Source organism: Sander vitreus, chromosome 8, assembly GCF_031162955.1.
Source record: "Sander vitreus isolate 19-12246 chromosome 8, sanVit1, whole genome shotgun sequence".
NCBI lineage: Eukaryota > Metazoa > Chordata > Actinopteri > Perciformes > Percidae > Sander > Sander vitreus.
The window spans coordinates 15,590,352-15,607,080 of record NC_135862.1 but is presented as its reverse complement, the minus strand read 5'-3'; the positions used below and the strand labels follow the sequence as shown (position 1 = coordinate 15,607,080).

Here is a 16,729-nt window from a genome sequence, read left to right as displayed (position 1 = left end):
CAGTCAGCCACATGGAAAACATAAGAGGATAACTCAAACACAGAGTCAACTGAGCAACTTGTGCCCAAAAAAGAAAACCCTGCAGTGTCCGTCATCTGAAACATTTTGGCTTCAAAAAAAGATGATTTAGAACAACGTGATTAATTATTGTTAATTTATCGTTATCAAGGTAGAATGTGAAATTAATCTTGATTTTAGGTCATATCGTGCAGCCCTAGTATCTACCTTCCACTGCAGGTACTCCTACAGTTAAACTTCATGCATTCTCTTTTCTGGCGTTGTGATGAAAAGAAAGAAAAGATATGTGATGTCTATTATGTTTTCCCCCTCCAAGATGAATCTCTCGTCGTCTAGTGTTATAGAGGAGACATATACAATATTGGGGGGTGTCTTTTGGTAAACTGACTGGATGCTCTCGGTGTTCCACTTCCTGCCCGGCTGTCCGAACGGCCCACGGCTCGCGTGAAAATAGACCCGGCGCATATCTTTAGCAGAGCGGAGAGCCGCATCACGCATGCTTCTGGGACATGCAGTGGCGCAGCTGGTGGAATATCAAGCATTGACTTGAATGGCTGTGATTGCTCACTGGGGACGTGATGTATCCGGAACGCGGCGCAGACGCGCATGTCCAGTGGAAAATAGGAGTAAGTGTATCACGATGCCAGAGAATCTATTATGTTAAGACGACAAAGCATTTGACGTTTCTCTAAAAATGGTTAAATCATTTCTCAAACAGCAGTTATCAATCATATAGCCTACTACTTATTTAAAGTATTATGTAGTGCTATATGTTTTGCAAACAATTATGATAGATGCATAATCTACCATAAAAGCTGAATACACTTTAATAAAACAAATCATGACAATTGGTAGCAATGTATCAATAACGTATGACAAGAGAAAGTATAACAAAAATATACTCAGTTGCCAGTACATTAGGTACACCTAGCTAAAACTAATTCAGTCCACCGCAATAAATCCTTCCGTCATGAAGGTTACAATAGTGTTAAGAGAGGTGTTGATTCAATGTGATCAGAGGTGTCACGAAATACAAATACTTAGTTAACTTACTTAAGTAGAAATGTACTTAACGGTTTAAATTATACTTTACTGGAGTAATTACTTTACAGCAGACTTTTTACTTATACTTACATTTTCACGCAATTATCTGTACTTTCTACTCCTTACATTTTAAAAATAGCCTTGTTACTCCTATTTCAGTTTGGCTTGTTTTCATTCCGGCTTTTCGTGGTTCAAAAACCACGAAATAAACAAAAACCTATCCAGATAAATCGCACCATCCGGATAGAGTGAATTTGATTGTGGTTGGATGAGAAGTATAAACATATACCATTCCGACACCCTATTGGTTTGTACGCGATCCATCACACCTGCACATGACACAAATCACATCACACTCCAGCAAGGAAATAGCAGACCTATGTAGCCTAGTACGAAGATGTCCGTGGCAGAGACTCAAGAGAACTCGAGCGAAATGTCCAAACCAAACACCGGCAATTTTCTTGTCCAGTTTTGTTATCTTACATCCGTTGCCCTCACAGATTCCTGCAGCTAAGCTTGGATGTACATTTACATTCCAATAAAGGCTATTGCTAACATGCCTCTGAAGTTTGACTTTTTGCACCATTACAATACTTATAGACAACTAGTCATAATATCTTCCGCTTCATTAAACACATGTTAATGCTCAGTAGTACACATATATGGTTCTTTAATGTATTTGCATTGTATTAAAATGCGTTCATTTTCAATGGGCATAAATGTGGCTGAAACAGGTGCATCCCAAATGTTTTAACATTTTAATATAACATTATAGTCAGTATGGCCTTTAAAGAAATTATTTTTTTTTTGTGGAGGTGGGGTAGTGCACTATAGGCCCCTGTGGCGTGGCCTAAGCTTTTGTCTTTAATGTCATTTTTTTCCCTTACATTACTTTTATACTTTAAGTAGTTTTGAAACCAGTACTTTTACTTGAGTAAAAAGCTTGAGTTGATACTTCAACAGAAGTCTCCTATCTATACTTACGCCTGAGTAATTAATGTGAATACTTTTGACACCTCTGAATGCGATACTAATTTTAGAGGCTGTAGTTTGTGGTGCTGTTGAACTATATTACTGAAAGGTGTTCCTAATATTTGGTCTACCCTCACTGATATAGTTTTGGTGGGAAATATTAGAAATACCACTCAGTATATCCATGGACAATCTTCATGGAGGGTTGGCCCGTTATGTTTTCTAAAGATTGCAGCGGGATCTTTGAGAGTCAACAAAGTCTTTAGGGATGCAATATATCCACCAGCCACTTGTAACTTTAAAACCTGTCACTCTTGACATGTGAACTACTGTCACATACTCCACATTGAAACCTTTAATTAAAAAAAACAGATGCTGTTATATACCTTAAAAAGTTAGTTGTTGGTGCTGCAAAAACATTAAAAAAAATTAAGTAGGTAGATCTTCTAACATGCAGCTGTACTTTATCCACAGTACTGATATTTTACCCATTTTAGGTTTTGGGCTTGTTTATAGCGAAATAATGACACCCAGAATACTTTCTAATATAAAATGCAACACTATTTCTCAAAAACGTAATAGTGACAGGTCTATTAAGACCAGTTTCCATTTTATTCTGTAACGTTACTCAAGTGTTGCTAGCTGAGTAAAAGGAAATGGAGGCCCATGATAACGGTAGCTAAGCCAAAGGGCTTCACTAAGTTTCTCTTACATTTAATTTAAAATATAGCTAGTTCAGCCGTTGCTAGATTACGCCGTTCGTGCAATCCATCCAAAACTTTTTTGAAAGTCATGATAAAATAGCTTGTTGACGTAAATAACCTAGCTTGTAACTTGCTAACCAACTCGATGACCAAGCCTTTCGTCCAACATTTAAATAGCGTCAACGGTCACGTTATTTTACACATTTTGAAACGTTCACTTTATTTTGCTCGATTGCCGCACTCCACCTGTCGTTTCCTATGAGTTGAACTTGGCAGTTACCTAATTCGAACGTTATATGCTTTTCTAGTAAGGTGCTAGCTAGGTAAACGCTTAGCTACAGTTGGCTAGTTAGCAAGCTAACATTAGCTTAGCAAACGTTGCAAACTTCTCAATAGGGATTAGACTACTTCCTGGCACAAACTTCGTATGGAAATTGTTACTTAAATGTGCACATTTAACGTTGTCCATGTTTTCATTTTAAACGCTACTTACACAAAAGAGAGCTGGCTAAATTGAGAAATAACAAATTTTAGTATTGTGTAAATCTTATCACTGATAAGATTGCTGAAACTGCCAAGTTCCAGCAAGTAAACTACTCCTTACCAGGCTAACGGCTAAGCTAACGTCGATGGCCTGTTTATGCTTCGCCCAAGCCTGGACCCCGGTCTTTCCTGACGCCGACATACCAGAATACCTACCTGGATGACCTCGTTGACCTCCCTGATACACTCCACCATATGCTGGAGGATCTGCTCGGCAGTCAAAACCTCGAAGCGGTAGTCCTCCTCCTCCTCCTCACCGGGACCGTGGCCACCTCCACCAGTCTCGCCGCAATCATCTCGCTCCCCACCGGCCACCACGGGATCGACCAACTCCACCTCTCCGAGCTCCAGGGTGTCGTCCTCGGGCTCCTCTTCGGCGCTATCCTCGCTACATTCCTCCTCTTCGTCGTCGTATTCATAGTTATACCCCTCGTCTGAGTCCATTCCTAGGGTGGTTATCAACTTGTGACAAGCACACCCAAGTCTACAGTGTGTGAAATGTTGATTGCGGAACAATACGAAAACCAAAATTATCCGAGCCTGTTTTTCAGCTGCAGCGAAAATAACAACAAAACGTCGCCGCTGCTAAGCCAACAAAGAGACACAGCGTCACCAGCTGACGACGGCCTTACGTCAGATGGACTGTACAGGAACTTGTAAAAAAAAAAAAAATAATTGTATATGACACACTTAAGCTGTACGTGAATATGTCTCGTAACTATTTTGTAATACAGAAAAAATAATTATTATACGCCAAATGTAAACACTTGCAGGTTAAGTTATCAGCAAAACATCCCCCCTCATAAAATGTAACGTAGGCAAGGCCAACGGTTCTGATGGGTTCTGACGGTCTTATAATACATCCATGGTTCTGACCTTGCCGATAATGCTTTACCGGCGTTTTGACTTTGTAAAACTGTCATATTCTATCAGCCAGTAGCTATATGTCAGCCTTATCTGTGTAGCCTCGTGGTAATTTTGTCTCCGACAGTCTCTATAGTTTACATTTGCTTCAATCGTCACATCACTCTCTAACTAAAGCCACATTAATTTACTCGTAAAAGTAAAAGTAACGTTAATAGAATGCTTGCTGTGTAGGCCTATTGTGTAACGTTAACTGCACAAATATTAAACGGTTTAAAACAAAAAAAAGTAAATAAAACCACATGGTACTAATATGGATATACAGAATTTACAAACCGTATGAACCATTTAATTTAGTTTAAAAAACAAAAACACCTAACGTAACGTTACACAGAGTGGGTGTTTCCTTGTGGCCCCAGTCATGTGACATAGCACCTGACTGGCGCAGCTTGGAAGTGCAGTTTGCTTTGGAATGAGTAATGTGTAATATGGAAGTCATGTGTATTGTTAGTTTTGGACGATACAGTCGTCCAAAATTTAATTTGGTTCTACTAATTATCCTTCAGCTTAGCTTATACACAGTGGAGGGAGTGTGGCCATTACCGCAGTCTTTCACCTCCTCAACCGAGCGATACCCTCTGAACCCAAAGGCTTTCTACTTTGGGTACGGAAGACAATCAGCCGCACAGCAGGACTGTTCTGTTCTAGATGCTGCATTCAAGAGATATTTTTCTCTCATTTTTCCAGACTACACTTCTGGTAGGTGATAAGGTAAAGTGGAATTAGCACTATGGTAAAACGAAAGTAAGATTTTACACTTTGCTAGAGTTAAATATTTACAAGGTACTTAAAGTCTGAAATATGAAATGAAATAGGGCCTATACAGTACTTAAATATTTTGTATTTATTGCGACAGCACTAGGCTATATTATAATTTCTATAGGACCCGAATTTACTGTGAGCTATGTGTCGTTATAAAAACATATACTGTACAAAATATAAGTCCTGAATTGGATTTTCATTTTTTTTATTATAGTGTTAGTAGTGAGTAGTGATTCAGACATGTATGATTGCATTATGGATGCACAAAAATGTAGAGCAAAGTACTCACTGGTTTTGTTTTTGAATGTTCTGTTTGTCATGTTGGCTTTCAAAGTAGATCAATGAGCTTTGTGGAGACAGCAGTTCATCAGTCTGCCTGTGTATGTCTATCAACTCTAAAAACCTACAATGACAATGGACCCCTATAGCACAGCTTCATGTTTTTGTTTTCAAAAATACCATAGGTTATAGTATAATGGCAGTTTGAGTGTAACATTGTTAAAATGGAAGTGCACAGGCAACCTATGCACTTACACAAAACTTTAACCCAGCAACTAGTGACTGTAATACTTTCACTTTTATGACCAACAGGGTATGGTGTTCTGCGATTCAGTGGGGATAAACCATTTACTGTTGAGATCAGAGTTGACCATGCTGATTGTGATACTTACCCAAATGAGAACTCTTCTGAGAGATGTAAGTATCAACACATTTATCTGAGCCAGAGCACAACAGGTAAAGGTGTGATGCATTATGTAACTTGCTCCTATTTGTGTTCCAGACAATCTGAGTGTCTCTGCAGGACAAGCATTTCTGAATGCGGAAACCGTGTGGGGTGCTCTAAGAGGTGATTATAGCCAACACAGTTTTTTAAGAACATGTATAAACAAAATAAGAACACGTGTGAACAAAAGTACAAAATATTAAACAAACATGTTAACAATAAGTGACAGTTAGCAAAGGGAAGTCTAGTTGCACTGGATTCATCATGCTACACAATAGCTTATTTAATAACTAATTATCCCACTGTTATCTGTGCAGATTTAAGTGATTGCTGATCATTTACTATATATCCTCTGATTAAGCACAGGTCTGGAAACCTTCAGTCAGCTGGTGTATCAAGATGATTTTGCCACAGTAAGTCACAATTTTAACTCGTGAGGCCTCTAAATTTTTCTTTTCGATCAATTAAATCGAATATATTTCCCCGTTTGTCCTTTCTTTTAGTATTTTGTGAACAAGACTGAGATTGATGACTTCCCGCGGTTTCAGTTCAGGGGGATTTTGTTGGACACTTCACGTCACTATTTACCAGTGCAGGCCATTTTAAAGACTCTGGTAATAATCAGATGACATAATTCTAAACTTCAGTCTTCTGTTTTTATTCAGTGGTATTAACATATATCTTTCTTGTTAGGATGCAATGGCCTACAGTAAGTTCAATGTGTTTCATTGGCACATTGTTGATGACCCCTCCTTCCCTTACCAGAGCCGCACATTTCCAGACCTTTCCAGTAAGGTATGTCATGTGGATGAATCCAGCTTATAAGTAATGAGAAAGAATAAGCCACCTTAAAGATGCTCAAAGTGATGTTGGGTGACAGCACTTCTTGTTGACGTTCAAAGTATTTTCAAACTAAACAAGGCTAGCTCGCCCCTCCCTCCTTCTCATCCCCTCGCCCTCCCTTCCGTGCACTAACCCCCCCCAACCCCCACCCCCAAATCCTTCTTGTCGGTTATTGGCTGGAACGCTGGAAGACTGTTTGTTATGTTTGGTGGTGCAGGTTGGCCAGTTTGTTTTTGTTGGCGTTTGTGGAGCCTGGGCTGTCTACAGAGACCGTGTTTTTTAAAGTGTGTTCAGGGGACAGGCAGCTCGCGGATAGTGAGGAGATGTTTGCTGTATGAAATGTTGTAGCCTAAAAAACACGTGACATCGCTTAGAGCACCTTTATCTCGTGCACTATGACTCTGCACATTCATTATAATTTGTATCTGCATTTTAGGAGAAGTAACTGTTATTTTACATTATCCTAGATTTTAACTAGGCCTACTGCATGTAGGTTTATAAGGTAGGAAAGTACTGAAAAGTTGCATCCACCCTGAACAAAGGCTTCTGGCTCTGATTCAGGGGGCTTTCCATCCGATGACTCACATCTACACACAGTCAGATGTGAGAAGGGTGATTTCACATGCAAGGCTGTGGGGAATAAGGGTCCTTCCGGAGTTTGATTCACCCGGCCACACCCAATCTTGGGGAAAAGGTAAAATTTACTCTGAAACAACTGTTTTATCAAATGATCCCAGCTCCTTGATCTTTAACATATAAAGTACTTGGCATTATGTATGTTTTGGTCAACTGCCAAACCTGCAAACCAAGACTATAAATGGCAACAAGGCGTCATGTACTAAATCTAGAGTTTGACTCACTTCTTATCTGGGGGACTCTACATGGCAACAAATGCCTGCACTCAACAGACAACGCAAGACATGCATTGAAACAAAGTGCTGAACTAAATCTGATTGATTACCATTTATTTTTCAGGGCAGTCTGACCTGTTGACGCCCTGCTACAGAGGGAGCACCCCTTCAGGTACTTTTGGTCCTGTTAATCCAGTGTTACCCTCCACCTACCAGTTCATGGCGAGACTATTTAAAGAAGTGTCATCGGTGTTTCCTGATTCCTATATCCACTTAGGAGGGGATGAGGTGGACTTTTCCTGCTGGTAGGTTGAAATGTGACAGATCATTTACATTTCTGCTGACTGTATTTGACCAGGTTCTGCTCACTATTGTTTGTTTCCATTGTTACTGAATTTGTACACATATCTGGACAGTTGTTTCCATTTGTTAAAAGAAAAAAGGTAGTCGACGTAGGTACATGTCTTTTTAAAATTACAACAACAACAACAACAAAAAGACTCCCACTGCTTGTTACAATAGGAAGTCCAACCCCGATGTCCGAGCATTCATGCAGAAGATGGGATTTGGAGGAGACTTCACCAAACTGGAAGCATTCTACATGGAGAAGTAAGGTGTAAAGGGGAACATACTGTATAATGTAGAAAGCTCTAGGAAATGCACCAATCAACATGTTGATGTTACAAATGTCATTAATGTCTCAATTTCCAGAATTGTGAATATCACTTCAGCTCTCAACAAGACATCTATCGTGTGGCAGGATGTGTTTGACTACCATGAACAAGTAAGTACACCCCAACAAATATCACCTCTATGATATAAAATAACTATTTAGGCTCCTATACATTTACGATGTTTAAAACATTTTTTTCTGCAAGTGCAGAGATTTATGACATTGTTTTTTTTTTTTTTACAGATAAGCAGTAATTTACATCATCACAAGTATCTATATTTGAAATGCCAATATTTCCTTTTTCATTGCAGCCCCATTATGTTTAATCTACACCAATGAAGTTTAACTATTAGATTATAACGTTTGGTGTAGATCCAGGCATCTAAAACAAGCACTGCTTTATTAGTACTTGTCCTAATTATTATTTCAGCTATTTTATATTGTCTCCAAGTGTCTTCATTAATTGAAGGAGATATTTAAACTTAACATCTTTGTCCTTGAATTTTTTCTGCAGCAGGTGGATCACTATAAGTTTTCCTATAAGATACTGACTGACTGACTGACTGACTGACCGACCGTCACAGTGTGGCCTCAAATGAGTTCACCCAGGCTTGTAATTGTCATATTTAAACACAATTAGTCTATTATGGCTAAAATAAATTAGAATTAACACTCATGTAGGCATCCACTTACTCTAATCTAAAAGTTTTTTAGATAACAATATAATGTTGAACTCAGCAGGTTTATTGGTTTTAACCAACTGACAATTTTTAACAGTATATTGTCTGATACAGACAATATAAAGAATTAATGTAAGTCTGATAGTCTATAGCATTGTGTTGCAGCGCAGCTCTCTATCAGTGGTGGAGGTATGGAGACATGGCTGTTACCTGTGTGAAGTGCGGAGGGTGGTTAATGCAGGACTCAGGGTGATTCTGGCCTCTCCATGGTATCTGGACCAGCCAGGGCCCACTCACAACTGGGCCCGCTACTACACTGTGTGGCCTCTCGCCTTCAAGGGTCAGAAAAGAGCCTGTTTGCTGTGGCTAGTTGAAGTTGTGTTATCTGCGGTGTTTTTTTGTCTCTAATAATAATTTAGATAAGATAAACACGAAGAAGTGAGTTTTGAGTGTTAAGGCCCTGACACATGTTGAATCAGCCGAAAAAAAGGCGGGACACACCGCACAAACTGGGCGACTTTGTGTGTCAGGGCCTTTAGTGCATCACAGAATGTTCTATTTGTAGCCATACCACTAGGTGGCAGTAAAGACTGTTGTCCATGCATTAATGTTACAGAGACATATTATGTGTCCCAATTCCAAATAGTATACTAATTTTATACAGAATTTGCTGCACATAAATCTTTTAGCATAGACATCAATGCAGTTATAAATCCCTTTTCCAGTCTGAACACACTACAGACAGTACTCAACTTAAAATTAGAATGCAGTATGGAATTGGGACACAGCTACAGGGGTGTGATTGCTGTGGTACAAGCTCACAATGCTGTCTGATGCCCCATCGCTAACATGCACACAGAAGTATAAAAATATTGCTAATGGCAGTTCTATCACAAAGCTCCTTGTATCAGACCTTGAAAGGAGAGAGATATATCTAAGCACACTTTAGTTGTTTTACATTCAGGTTGCTTATAAACTAGGAATAACCAATGTGTCACCATGGTGCGTTACTGTAGTCAAGGCTAACTCTTTTGACTACAAATGATTAAAACAAATATGCTTTAATAATGTAATGGTACCAAATGGTATTACATATAATAATACTGTACCAAACTCAATTCAGAAATTAGTAACCAACTGTCAATTTCAGATTTATATGATAGTACTAATATGTACTGTGCACAGCATGCTCCAAGATGGTGAGGATATTCTGCCGAGGTTTTTAGTTCATTAACAGCCTAGTTTTGGGGAAGAGTATGTTTTTGCAGCATAAGAACCAATTTCAGGAATCCATTTGGAGTTCAGATGCTTTGCCCCATTGGATGGGTACAAATTCTGTGAAACCTTGCAGGTAAAAGCTTGCCCTTATTTACAAAAGCTTATTAGGGAGTTTTTACAGTATACTTGACTATTTTCTGAAATATCAAATAGTCTGATATGTCTGTTTACATAGTATGTAAACAGACGGGTCAGTTGCAATATAGCACAGAAGGGCAAGACTGCATGTTGTTTGTCACCCTGCTCAGATTCCTAAGGACACAGTGTTGCACATCTGGAAGGGCACCCCAGCTAGTTATAAGGAAGAGCTCAGCAGGATGACAAAAGCTGGCATGAGGGTCCTGCTGGCTGCCCCATGGTACATCAACCACATTGCCTATGGCCAGGACTGGCGCAACTACTACACCGTGCAGCCACTGAACTTTTCTGGTGTGTGAATGGCCAAGTAATATCACATATAACCTGGCCCTAGTGTGCTAATGATGGGAGCATATAGAGGCCTGTTTAAGCTTTGACTTGCTGAGTTTTGACTTGAAGTGGTGTGATACATTTGAAGTGAAGATTCTGATTGATAGTAAACTCATAACCAGCCTATCTTTAATTAAAACCCATCGTATTAAAGCAAAGCTTTTCACCGTCCCCTCGTAGGTACTGAGGAACAGAAGAAGCTGGTGATAGGGGGTGAGGTCTGCATGTGGGGGGAGTATGTCGATGCCACCAATCTTACTCCACGTCTTTGGTATGAGATTAAAAAGACTCCTGCAATCAAAACTAATGAACTTAGTAAAGTAAGTGTAGCAACGATTGTATGAAATCATTTAAATAATAACTGCTTGCACCCCAAAATCACAGGCCAAGGGCAAGTGCTGCTGCAGAGAGACTGTGGAGTGATGAGAAGCAGACCTCCAGCGTGGACGAGGCGTTTCCTCGCTTGCAGGACTTTCGCTGCAAGCTTGTGAGGTACTGAAGTTTTTCTGTACAGGAACTTTAAAGGGCTCCGTGCTGGCATACCTTAACAAGACACTGGGCTCTTTCTCATAATATTTGCTTTATTATACAGTATACTCATGTTTCTGCTTCCCATTCTCCTCAAGGCGTGGCATCCGAGCAGAGCCTCTGCATGTTGGACACTGCAAACATGAGTACCAAGGTGTTTGAAGATGTTGGATGGATTAACATTGCAAGGTTTTTCTGGTGAATGTTTGAACTAATTAATTTCATAGTTGCCTTCTTTTAAAGTGGTGTAATTTTTTTAAATACAAATTGTTTCTCTAGTCTTAATGCACACATTAAAATGCTTTCTCAGGGACTTCTCTCATTACCTTTTCTCATTCAAATGTTTTGTAATAACGTTTTGAGTAGTGCAATAAAATGCAAATTAATTATTTAAAAATCATACAATGTGATTTTCTGGATTTTTGTTTTAGATTCCGTCTCTCACAGTTGAAGTGTACCTATGATAAAAATCACAGACCTCTACATGCTTTGTAAGTAGGAAAACCTGCAAAATGGGCAGTGTATCAAATACTTGTTCTCCCCACTGTATATGAACACCAGTATGCTGTAGCTTGCACTCTTGCAATGTAATGAAATATTATTGGTGTGCAGGTTGCCAGTTTAATCTCAACGCTAATTTAAAACAGAAAAACAAACACATTGACAGCCTTTTTCAAGATATTGACAGTTTAGTGTTCCAGGTGGTCCAACCTTAATGGACAAAATGAGCACCCAGAGGAAACTCAAGGAGAGATGACAAGAACATGTACACTTCACACAGAAACTCAATCCAAATTAATTGTATTCATATCAACATATGACACTCATTCTCAGAAATGTAAGGACTCCTCATAAAAACCCTTTAACGGAAAAATGGGAGAAACCTCAGGAGGAGAGAGGGGATACCTCCTCTAGGATGAACAGACATGCAGTAAGTGCCATATGTTTCAACAAAAATTAAACTAGTAGAATTGCAATGGAGAAACACTAATATAATAATAATGTGGGGGTGGCTTGTGGCTCGGAGGTAGAGTGGTCGCCCCTCAACCACAAGACAGTTCGATCCCAGGCTCCTTTGGCCACATGTCAGTGTCCCTGAGCAAGACACTGAGACACAAGTTGCTCCCCGGTTGCTGTATGTATAGCTGTCCACTGCTCCTACTGCTTAGATGGGTTAAATGCAGTAATTAAATTCCATTACATTGTACTGTGCATGTGAGAATAAAGATAAGAATAAAGTTTTGTTTTCGTTTTTGTTTCTTTATAATAATTAAAATACAAAAACAGTTTGATGTAGATGTAAAGCAGCTTCCAGATGCCACAAGAGCTGATACGACCTCAAACACAAAACCTCCTGAGTAAGAAAACCTTTTAGTGAGATAAAGTTGGAGTATTCCTTGGGAAGAATTACACAAGAGAGACCTTCTTCCAAGGCGTGCAGGTGTCCTGACAGTGAAAATATTGGAAATTACAAAAGCAAAAAAAAAATCTATTATGACACCACTCTATGATCCGTTTCATTCTGAAAAGTACGCTTTTTCAAAACCAACATGGCTCAGTTCAAAATTTGGTTTCAAAACAAAACTCATCTTTCGTCATGATTCGACATTGGATGATATACTACCACTATACTTCATAGTGATGTTTGTTCAAGTGGGCAAGGGTAAAACTCCCAAAAAACTTTTTGTGAATTGGAGTAGTCCTTGGGAAGATTTACACAGGAGAGACTTTCTTCCAAGGCTTGCAGGAGTCTTGATAGGGACAAAAACACATAACCAATGCTTTGTTAACAATATAAAAAATAAAACTGCCTATTTGGACAAGAGAGATCTTCTTCCATGGTGTGCATGTCTTGACAGTGAAAATATTAAAAAATTACAATATCAAAGAAACTAGCCTTTTATGATACCATTCTGTGGGCAAGGGGAAAACTCCAAAAGAAAACTTTTGAGAGAGGTAAAATTGGAGTAGTCTTGGGAAGATTTACACAAGAGACTTTCTTCCATGGCTTGCAGTTAATATATTATAAATTACAATAGCTAAAAATGCCCTTTAACCTCTACATTATCTGCTGGGGGGGGGGGCTTTGGAGATCATCTTGTCCTGGGCATGAGCATGCTCCACATAATGATAAGAATGCACGTAAATTAGAATACAGAACACACAGAATCCTGACACACAGACACACATTATTATATTAAATCATTACAGAGACATACTTTTCATGTATGCAGGTATCACATTCATATGCAGTTTCATAATGAAGCACCAAAATATATGAATTTACTCAAGTATTCATTAGTCTAGATGTAATAGTCATGATGTACTAAATGCTTTACACACAAAATATTTCTATTTTCTGAAATTTGTGAATCCCCCAAATAACTTTTATTTTATCACAGAGGAAAATATTGAACTCTACATAATTTAATCTGACAGTTGTAGTTATTTGTTACCTGTCAGATTATACAGGTAATCATGATTTCAATTAATTAATATGTAAATAGATCTACTGCGATCCACTATTATGATTGAGTCTATTTTACTTGGTTTTCTACAATGCATTTTGGAGAGTTTAAACTGTTTAATAATCAAATAAATTAAATCTGCAGTGGTTTCAGGGAACTTCTACTCATATTACTTCAGATACTTATCTCTCAATCACTTGTTTGATAATTAGGCAACTACAACAACTACTTAAATAAAAGTCTTTCTGATATCTCGCTGGATCAAAAGTTTCACTTCACTTCATGTCATGCTCCATGTCTTCATCCTGGTTTAAGAGGAAATCTCACATTGAGGATAAATTCATTCATATAAATGAGAAAAACAAAACATCTGTGCAAAAGACTAATTCTGTGGTCACTAGGTGAAATAGGCCTGAGGCACAGAAGACTTTGGTTTTAATTATGGAGAGCAGATCCTACATTCGGGAACTGTTTTTGGAGCTTTAAAAACACACTTGTTATTGTGCCAACTTTTTTGGGATACATACATACACATATTGATCTGTTTTTCCCCGACACTGTTTTGAGCAGATGTAAGGGAAACCAAACCAGATCCAAATTAACGATGGATATGACCCAAATGATCTTATTACTACTGCTATATGTAAGTCTATACATGTTCCAGTTTCAGTTGTTGGTTTACTCAGCTCGGATCTCATCGCCTGTGAGCATACTTTTATGACACAAATGGCAAATGGCGTCTGTCTCCCTCTAAAGACCAACTTTCCAGGGACCCCCAATGTTTGGCTAGTTTTCAGTGACTTCGACCAGGGCAGCTTAAACGAGAAGGCTGTGACCACTGAGTCAAATGGCCAAATTATCTTAATTTTTGACTGGCTACATGAAGCGTCCTCCTGTTACCTCTATAAATGAGCAAATGCATTTTGTTTGGTGTGCACTTACAGGACCTCTAGGATGCGAGCTGTGCTTTTAAATTCTCGAGTTGTGCTAACTTTATTACCTTTCTATAACTGAGAGTAGACTGAATATGATACATTATTTCAAACTTAAAATGTTGCTGTACTAGAGTTTTGAAGCATGTTAGGCTCTCTTTTTGATATTTATTCAGAATATCAAAAGCCAACACAAAAAACAAGGCGGGTGCCTGGGTACCTCACCTGGTAGAGAACGCGCCCATATGTAGAGGTTTACTCCTCGACGCAGCGGCCGCGGGTTCGACTCCGACCTGCCGCCCTTTGCTGCATGTCATTCCCCCTCTCTCTCCCTTTCATGTCTTCAGCTGTCCTATAAAAATAAATGCCTAAAACATTATCTAAAAAACTAAAAAAAACAAGGCAATGGATAATGGTGTGACAAAATTATTTAATTAACTGTTCGAAAATAATTTCAAGTTTGAAACAATGTAAACATGTCAGTGATAATTTACTCTAAAATTTCCATTCATTTCTTTTGAGTGTTTTGTTAACAGAATATGCTAAACATACATGCTTTTATTTACAGGACATAACCAAATAAGCTTCTCAGTTCCTTTGTCAGCAATAACATGGCTTTTCTCTCCCTGATGTGGATTTGCCTGTTGAATCGAGCTGGTATGACTTTGATACAGACTGAAACAAGTGATTTTCTCATTGTGTGGATTACAGGAGTGGCAGCATATGGCAAGGCGGGGCAATCCCTGGTAGCCATAGTGCTGACACCTCAATCCTTCCACTTCATCTGACTTGGGGGTGACCACATGAATTGCTGAGGTGAACCTACAAAGCTTAACCATGCAAGCTTGGTTAACCATTCTCTGCAGCTACTTGAAATCAGAGACATCAGACATGCTGAGTGCAGTGTAACAGAAGTTTATGCTGTTACAACAGAGCAGGCATAAGCTTATCCTGCCAGGACATTTTACTGCCTGTATTCAATAGAAATTGGTAACTTGCATTTTAGGTTAATACAAAAACAGTTTTACAGTTTATACAACAAAAGTTTATTTTGATGAGATTTTTGTCCAGTTTTGTCTGTTTTTTAATGCCAAACGTTGTATCATCGTATTTATATCTACCTAAATGTAGATTGATTTAGGGTTTAAAGCTCATTATTAGATTAAAAACACACAAAAATTAAAGAAAATCAATTATGACTTTTACGTCTTTGCAACTTGAGGCACCTGCTCCGAGTGCAATGCCAACAACTTTAAAAATTAATCTCACTCTTTGACAATAGCTGTCATTCAAGGAGATTATAGAAAAAAAGCTGCTTAGACTGATACAAAGATCTAGTGTTCAAGGGCATCCTCTGAAGGACAAGAAAAATGTCTTGCACATGTGTGCTTGCTGCAGTGCATGTGCTTTTAATATTTGATGCAATGCAACTGACTACAGCCATAATTATTTAAAACTCCTAATATGTATAAAGGTAACGACACTTTTAAACTAATAAACAGCTAGCTGATCAGTCTGATCTGCCAAGCAACTGAGCAAGGGTTTTACTTGTGACGCATGTTCAATCACCTGCAGGGCTCTGTCATCATAAATGTTCCCACTAAACACATAATCATCCAGTTGGCTCATGGCAGCAGGCTGCTAAAGATTGGCTGCATCTGCCCAACAATCACAGGGCTGAGGAGTGAAGAAACGTGACAGTTATCCCTGCCAGGCAAAACCTTAAAGCAGCACTTTGCTGATGGCAGCAGAATCTTACCCGTGCCACAACTGGAGAGTCAAGAAAAGACAGAAAAGACTATAGGTTTCACTTTTATGGAAATATTTAAAGTTACGCTTTGCTTAGGTGATACATAATATCAGCGTAAAGGCATTATCAGCGATCACAGACACATTTCACCATCTTTCACATTTAAAGAGGTCTCAAAAATGACCTTTGAGCATGCACCCTACATGTTCATTTCCTGTCTCCTAGTGTGATGAACACGATAATCAGCTCACCCCTGACATGTGAGTACAGTAATACCTGTGTTATGTAATCTGATATGGGACTCCAGATTACCATGCTCAGTACTGCTTAGGTCAGTATAAATATGTATTTCAGGCTTATTCACAGAGTAGGTTTAGATGGTATATAAACATGTAGTGTAGTGTAAATGCAAATGTGTTCTGGACCACATTCTGTGTAGAGTGTGCATAAACTTCCCAAACTGTTTGTCATGTCCAAGTTAGGGAGTGAAATTGTTTAAAATGGTTTAAACTAGTTTTACATCCAGCTAGCAGGTCTGTTGGCGTCGGATGGTGTGTATAGTGTATA

At 38.8% G+C, this 16,729-nt stretch overlaps 2 protein-coding genes across 4 annotated transcripts in view; one reads left to right on the top strand and one right to left on the bottom strand.

Annotated features, from left to right (window-relative positions):
- Positions 1-3,900, bottom strand: part of arih1 (ariadne ubiquitin-conjugating enzyme E2 binding protein homolog 1 (Drosophila)) — a 21,367-nt gene extending 17,467 nt beyond the window's left edge. Inside the window, exon 1 of the mRNA XM_078257053.1 lies at positions 3,438-3,900. Coding sequence (XP_078113179.1) covers positions 3,438-3,725 — 288 coding nt within the window. The 5' untranslated portion in view covers positions 3,726-3,900. The remainder of the gene's footprint in view (positions 1-3,437) is intronic.
- A 672-nt stretch (positions 3,901-4,572) lies between these two features.
- Positions 4,573-12,250, top strand: hexa (hexosaminidase A (alpha polypeptide)). Of its 3 annotated transcripts, XM_078257051.1 has the most exons (15): positions 4,576-4,904; positions 5,559-5,663; positions 5,749-5,814; positions 6,058-6,104; positions 6,195-6,305; positions 6,385-6,486; positions 7,096-7,228; positions 7,510-7,690; positions 7,908-7,994; positions 8,097-8,169; positions 10,265-10,445; positions 10,665-10,755; positions 10,869-10,976; positions 11,111-11,210; positions 11,444-12,250. In XM_078257051.1, the coding sequence occupies exons 1-14, from the start codon at positions 4,625-4,627 to the stop codon at positions 11,172-11,174; spliced, it is 1,629 nt and encodes a 542-aa protein (XP_078113177.1). In that variant the 5' UTR covers positions 4,576-4,624; the 3' UTR covers positions 11,175-11,210; positions 11,444-12,250. The 3 variants fall into 3 exon arrangements, with proteins under 3 accessions (XP_078113178.1, XP_078113177.1, XP_078113176.1); XM_078257050.1 differs by lacking the exon at positions 11,444-12,250 and having other exon boundaries at positions 11,111-11,325; XM_078257052.1 differs by lacking the exons at positions 10,265-10,445; positions 10,665-10,755; positions 10,869-10,976; positions 11,111-11,210; positions 11,444-12,250 and adding an exon at positions 8,904-10,254 and having other exon boundaries at positions 4,573-4,904.
- Positions 12,251-16,729: the final 4,479 nt, after the last annotated feature.